The sequence below is a fragment of the Parus major genome, unplaced genomic scaffold, assembly GCF_001522545.3.
Source record: "Parus major isolate Abel unplaced genomic scaffold, Parus_major1.1 Scaffold351, whole genome shotgun sequence".
Lineage (NCBI taxonomy): Eukaryota > Metazoa > Chordata > Aves > Passeriformes > Paridae > Parus > Parus major.
This window is the reverse complement of record NW_015379287.1, coordinates 95,920-102,319: the sequence shown is the minus strand read 5'-3', so window position 1 is coordinate 102,319 and position 6,400 is coordinate 95,920. Positions and strand designations below refer to the sequence as shown.

Genomic DNA, 6,400 nt, shown 5'->3' with positions numbered 1-6,400 from the left:
TCACGGATGGTGGCGTCGCACTTGGCTGAGGGAAAAGGAATTGAAGTTTAAAATCCAGGCAAGAACCAGAGTTAAAATAAAAATAAAAAACGATAAAAATCGCTGTTCTGGCTCGTTTTCCCACTTCTCCTCATCGCTCACCCAGCTCTGCCTGCAGCTTCCCTGAAGACAGAGAAATAAAACAAATAAATTCTGATAACGGGATTGAGTCTGACCGAAAATCAGATAAAAAGATCAATACCATCAATTTTCATCATTAATAGAATCGATTTTTACCATAAACATTCACTAAAAATGAAAATAAATAAATATAAATAAATGAAAATAACTAAATTTTAAGCGTGGGTATCATGGATTTTAACAATCAACACAATCAAAATGTTATTTCTACAGCGATAATAATAATTATTAAATTGGTATTTGTTACATTCTTATGAAATATTGATTTATTGTTGGTGTTATGCTATTGTGCAGGGCAATAGCAGAATAATAATAAAAATAATAATAAAATAATAGTAGTAAAATAATAATAAAAATAATTAAAAATAAAATAAAATAAAAATAAAGTAATAAAATAACAAAATTATAGAATAAAATAAAATTAAATATAATAATAAAATAACAAAATAATAGAATAAAATTAAATTAAATATAATAATAATAATAAATAAAATAAAAATAAAATAAAATAATAAAATAACAAAATAATAGAATAAAATAAAATTAAATATAATAAAAAAAACCAAAATAATAGAATAAAATAAAATTAAATAAAATAATAAAATAACAAAATAATAGAATAAAATTAAAATTAAAAATAAAAATAATAACAATAACAATAACAATAATAATAACAATAATAATAATAATAATAATAATAATAATAATAATAATAATAATAATAATATTAAATTAGATTTTTATTAATATTAATGGGTTCTAACAGGGGGGAGCCCCCCAGTCCCAGCACATTTCCCATCTGGGACCGTTCCAGGGGTGGGACCCCCAGATTTTGGGGTGAAAAGAAGAGGGATTGGGGCTGAGGGGAGGGAATTGGGGGAATTGGGGATTCCTGCACTTACGGAGCCCGGAGTCGCGCTCGGCTGCGGCACAGGGAGGGAAAAGCACCAAAAATCATCATTTTGGGTCATGTTTCACCTCCCCACTCCCCCAGCACCAAAACAAAGCCAAAACAGCCCCAAAAATCCCCTCATTCCAGGTTTTCCTCCCACAAAAGGAATTTCCAACTTCCTGCCGTTTTTATTTGTCGCTTTATCCCCCAGAAATTACATTTCCCATTTTGTCTGGGTTTATATTCCCAATTTTCCTGGTCAAAATTCCCCATTTTCCTGCGTTTTCCATTCCTAACCTCCCCAAATTAATGGGTTTTCCATTTCTGCTTTTATTTCTTAAAAGTAATACTTTTAATTTTATTAAACCCAGCACTAATTAGTGCTATTAAACACGGCACTAATGAATAAAACAGTGAAACCCCCCCAGAAATGTTAATTAAAGCTGTCCATACCCAGCAGCGCCGTGAATCTTCCTGTGGGACGAGGAAAAACAGATTAATCCAGGAAAAGCCACTGAACTGACCCAAAACCGAGGAGTTTGAGCCCAAAATCATCAAGTGAGGTGGAGGAGCAGGACTCACGGATTTCAGCAGCAAGTTTGGCTGCAGAGGAAAAACGAAAATTTTAAATATTTGGGGTTTTTTCCCCCCACAGGAAATGCACAAATCTGGGTGAAATTTGGGGGAAAATTGAGTTATTTGCTGTTTTTCCCCAGGATGGGATGGAGGAGGATCCAGCTGCCCAAAACGAGGGATTTTGCCCCAAAAGCAGCAGGGAAATGGCACTCACTGATCTTCCGGTCGCGTTCCTCTGGGAACAGGAGGAGGAAAGGGGAAAAAAGCAGGAAAATGAGAATTATGAAATAATTCCTTCGGTTCTGTGGGGCCAGGAATGGAGACATTTCCCCCAGATTTCCTTTAAAATGAGGATTTTGTGTTGAACTAACTGAGTTTGGAGTTGGATTCACCTGAAAAACAGGAAAGAAAGTAAAAACCAACCCCAATTCACCCCAAATCCTGAGAAATAATAAATATTAAAAAATCCAGTTTGAGGGAATTTTTATTCCATGGAAGCCTCCCCCTCCACGATCCGAAAAATTTGGTTTATCAAGGGTTATTAATTATTTAAGCCCTAGATTATTAATTATTTAAGCCCTAAAACCACCTAAAAATGCACAAAGTTAATTTTAGTTTTAGTTAGGTCTAATTTTAGTTTTTTACAACCATGGTTTCTGTGACTAAGGCCTGGATTTTCATTTCAAGCCCACAATTCCCATTTTTAACACAAATTTGGGGGGAAAAGTTTCCATTTGAAGACCCAAACTGTTCATTGGAGGGAGGAATTGACCATTTAAAAAGCCAAATCTTTCATTTGAAGTCCAAATCCTTCATTTTGATCCATTAAAATCCTTACCCAGGTCCGAGGTCAGTTTGCCTGAAACCAAAAAAAAATGAAAATTCACATTATTTGGAGCTTTTCCAGGTCTGGACCCACCGAGGGAACGGGGAAAAGGGGCCCCAAAATCCCAAATTCCTCAGGTTGGTGCAACCCCAAAACCTCCCAGGGATCCCAAAACGAACGGAAACCCCGAGCCAGGGGTTGGGATTGTTGGGAAAAGGGAAAAGGCACTCACTGATCCTCCTGTCCCGCTCCTCTGGGAAGGGCAGGGGGAAAAAAGGGAGAGGAAATCAGGAAAAGGGGAAAAAAAGGGGGGAAAAGGGGAAAAAAGGGGGGAAAAGGGGAAAAAAGGGGGGAAATAAGTGGGGAACAAGGGGGAAATAAAGAGGGAAAAAAGGGGGGAATTAAAGGGGGAAAAAGGTGGAATTAAAAGGGGAAAAAAGTGGAATTAAGGGGGGAAAAAATGGAATTAAGGAAGGAAAAAGGTGGAATTAAAAGGGGAAAAAGGTGGAATTAAGGGGGGGAAAAAGGTGGAATTAAAAGGGGAAAAAGGTGGAATTAGGTGGGGAAAAAGGTGGAATTAAGGGGGGAAAAAGGTGGAATTAAGGGGGAAAAGAATGGAATTAAGGGGGGAAAAAGGGTGGAATTAAAAGGGGAAAAAAGTGGAATTAAGAGGGGAAAAAGGTGGAATTAAGGGTGGAAAAAATGGAATTAAGGGGGGAAAAAGGTGGAATTAAGGGGGGGAAAAAGTGGAATTAAAAGGGGAAAAAGGTGGAATTAAGGAAGGAAAAAGGTGGAATTAAGGGGGGAAAAAAGTGGAATTAAAAGGGGAAAAAGGTGGAATTAAGGGGGGAAAAAATGGAATTAAGGGGGGAAAAAGAGTGGAATTAAGGGGGGAAAAAGGGTGGAATTAAAAGGGGAAAAAAGTGGAATTAAGGGGAAAGAGGAAAAGAAGGAAAAGGGGGGAAAAGGAGAAAATGGGGTAAAAAACCAGGGAAAAGGGAAAATGCGAGGACTCACCGAGCGTGGCTGTCAGGTGCTCTGGGAGAGGCAGGGAGGGAAGAGGAGAGTAAACCTGGGATTTCCCAGGGATTCCTTGGGAATTCAACCCCTCTGCCCCTTGGCTGCGGGAAAAACGGGGCCAGGGGGCTGGAGAAGGGAATTCTGGGGTGAAATGTTGGGATTTGGGGCAAAGCAGAGGGGCCTGGAGCAGGATTCTGACTCGGTGGATCAGGAACTCCGGCTTCGTCCCAGCCCCAGTTCCCCCAGGCTCAGGTATTTTTAATGGTAATTATTGTTAAAAAATAATATTCCTCCTGTTCTTTTTAATTTTTATTTTTTAATTAGGCCAAGGAACAGGAATAAATCCCCAAAATTTGGTTAAAACACAAAGGGACCTGGGAGAGTCCAGTTTGGGACTCACCAATCTCCGCTGCGAGCTCACCTGGAACAGAGAAATTTGGGATTGGGAATTGCCCCAAATTCAAAAACAAAACCCAACGCTCCCCAAATGCTGCAGTTCCAGCCCAAAAATTAAAGGAGAAGGGGAGGAAAAAGGGGTTTCATTTCCTTCTCCTCACTCCAGGTAATTATTTTATTCCCAGTATTAGAAAGTAATTAAGGAATTATCTTTCCTGGCTGGATTTATTCCATTTGTCCCATGTTTATTGATCCTATTTATCACCTTTCCAATGAGTTTGGGGGTTTTTAGGGCTTTCCTCTTCTATTATTTATATTTTTAGTAACAATACTTCTCTTCTTTAGGAGAATTTGCACTTTAATGACAACAATTTTTCCATGATTTAGGAATTTGGAACTCACCATTCTCCGTGTCGCATTCCTCTGAAAACAAGGAGAGAAAGAAATGGGAGATTGGAGTGGAAATGGATAGATTTGGGTAAAAATTGATACTTTTGGGCATGAGTTTATACATTTGATATAAATTTGGTATCTGGGGATAATTTCTTGCTCCGGGGGCTCATTCCTGGTCTCAAACCCAACATCTGGGAACTATCTTTACCTTCAGTGGAGCAAAACCACCCCAAATAACCCCAAAAAAACTCCACTTACCCAGGTCAGTGTCACTTTCTTTAGGAGAAAACAAAAAATTAAATGAAATGCATAGAAAAACAGAAACTTGTTTGTCTCCACCGGTGTCTGCTGCTGGGTCGGGGTGAAGGACTCACCAAATTCCTCCGGTAATTTCCCTTAAAACCCAACAAAACTCCATCAAAACCTTTGGAACCGAGGCTTTGCCAGGACAAGGCGGGGGAAGAAACAATTCCACTCACGGATTTGTGCGTCCCATTCATCTGGAAAAGAGAGAAAAAAGGGCTGGAAGCTGGGTTTGACGATTTCCAAAGCCCTTCCCAACTGGAATAATTCCATCATTCCAGGAATTCACCCCCCCCGTGGCCCCTCCTGGGGATTTTGGTTTGTTTTTTTTTTTATTTTCACCCTCAGAATTGTCTTTCAAAAGCATTAATTTGGGTTTTTCCCCCTGGATTTGTTGATCTCAGAGGTCTTTTGACCAAACTGATCCCCTAATTCCAGGACTGGGCTGGATCCAGGTTGGTTGCACACAGCCTGTGACATTCCAGGGGGGAAGGAGGACAATCACTCACCCAGAGCTGCATTTTTCCCTGGAAAAGAGGAAAAAAGGGACAAACGAGGTCAGTTTGGGGCATTCCCAGCAGAGAAACTCGGGGAATTAAAGCCCAGTTAAACTAAATATGGATATTCTGGGATGAGCCCAACCTGGGGAAGGCCAAGAACATCAGAAGAGGGAATTGGGGTGTGGAAATCTGGGGAAAATCCACCCAGAAGTGAGCAGAGGGGGATTGGGGCACCCTTGGGAACCCAAGGCCGGGATTTTGGGGCCAAGGGAGCTGGAATTTGGCACCTGATCCTCAAAAAAAATCCCTTTCCACCCACCCGGCTCCATCACGGCGCTGTTCCCAGCCGGGATCGGCTCCGGCCGCTCCGCCAGCCTGGGGAAAAAAAGGGAAGAATTGGCTCAGGGATGTGTTTTCCAGGAAAATGTGGGAATTTGGGGAATATTTCAGCTTTCAGGCTGGGAATTTTCCCTTCCTGGGGAGGTTTTGGGCTGAGGGGTGACAAACCCACCGCTCCTGCCCAGTCCTGAAGCTCATTTTAACCAAAATTAGGGATTTGGTGGAGGAAGGGATGAGGATTTCACGTCCTAATGGAGATCCCGGCAAGGGCAGAAATTCCACGGGGGATTTTCCTTTCCCAAACTGCTCCCACTGGATGGGAAAATCATGAAAATGCCATTTTCGTGCCCATTTTTGTGCTCACAATCCCCAAACCTCCAGTGGAGCTGAATTCCCAGGAAGGGAAATCAGGGAACGCCGCTCCATCAATACAGAGAAATGCCAGGATAAAAACAGAGATTTAGGGAGAAGAGACACGGAGTGAGGGCACCAACCCCTCCCCCGTGGAATTATGAATCAATTAACAACATTAACATTTAACAATGAATTAGGACTCCCCAGGATCCATTCTTTTAACGCCTCCCCTGTTTTTCGGGATCCTCGGGCAGTAAAACCGGGACAATGAACAGAATGTCGGGAGGCACCCAAGGCCCTTCATTGCCGGGGCCAGATCGCGTTCCAAAGGCTCCTCCAGGATTCCCGTTCCCGGGATGAGCCATCCCCGAATCCGCCTTCCCCAGAGCCGCCGGTCGGGCCCGGCACTCACCGGGCTCGCCTCACCCTCACCGGGCTCGCCTCACCCTCACCGGGCTCCCCTCACCCTCATCGGGCTCCCCTCACCCTCACCGGGCTCACCTCACCCTCACCGGGCTCGCCTCACCCTCACCGGCTTCACCTCACCGGCCTCACTCACCCTCCTCACCCTCACCGGGCTCGCCTCACCCTCACCGGGCTCCCCTCACCCTCACCGGGCTC

At 42.5% G+C, this 6,400-nt stretch overlaps 1 protein-coding gene across 6 annotated transcripts in view; it reads right to left on the bottom strand.

Moving 5' to 3' along the window:
• Nucleotides 1-6,400, bottom strand: part of LOC107198869 — a 10,811-nt gene that overhangs the window by 2,988 nt on the left and 1,423 nt on the right. Inside the window, exons 2-18 of one of the 6 annotated variants that reach the window (XM_033511559.1) lie at nt 5,406-5,461; nt 5,096-5,113; nt 4,763-4,783; nt 4,658-4,678; nt 4,542-4,559; nt 4,293-4,313; nt 3,895-3,915; nt 3,492-3,620; nt 2,707-2,727; nt 2,487-2,507; nt 2,020-2,040; nt 1,863-1,883; nt 1,655-1,675; nt 1,526-1,546; nt 1,083-1,103; nt 142-162; nt 5-25 (exon numbers count right to left, since the gene is read on the bottom strand). In XM_033511559.1, coding sequence (XP_033367450.1) covers nt 5-25; nt 142-162; nt 1,083-1,103; nt 1,526-1,546; nt 1,655-1,675; nt 1,863-1,883; nt 2,020-2,040; nt 2,487-2,507; nt 2,707-2,727; nt 3,492-3,620; nt 3,895-3,915; nt 4,293-4,313; nt 4,542-4,559; nt 4,658-4,678; nt 4,763-4,783; nt 5,096-5,113; nt 5,406-5,415 — 448 coding nt within the window. In that variant the 5' untranslated portion in view covers nt 5,416-5,461. The remainder of the gene's footprint in view (nt 1-4; nt 26-141; nt 163-1,082; nt 1,104-1,525; nt 1,547-1,654; nt 1,676-1,862; nt 1,884-2,019; nt 2,041-2,486; nt 2,508-2,706; nt 2,728-3,491; nt 3,621-3,894; nt 3,916-4,292; nt 4,314-4,541; nt 4,560-4,657; nt 4,679-4,762; nt 4,784-5,095; nt 5,114-5,405; nt 5,462-6,400) is intronic. The other 5 variants (XM_033511561.1, XM_033511560.1, XM_033511562.1 and 2 more) reach the window with 5 other exon arrangements.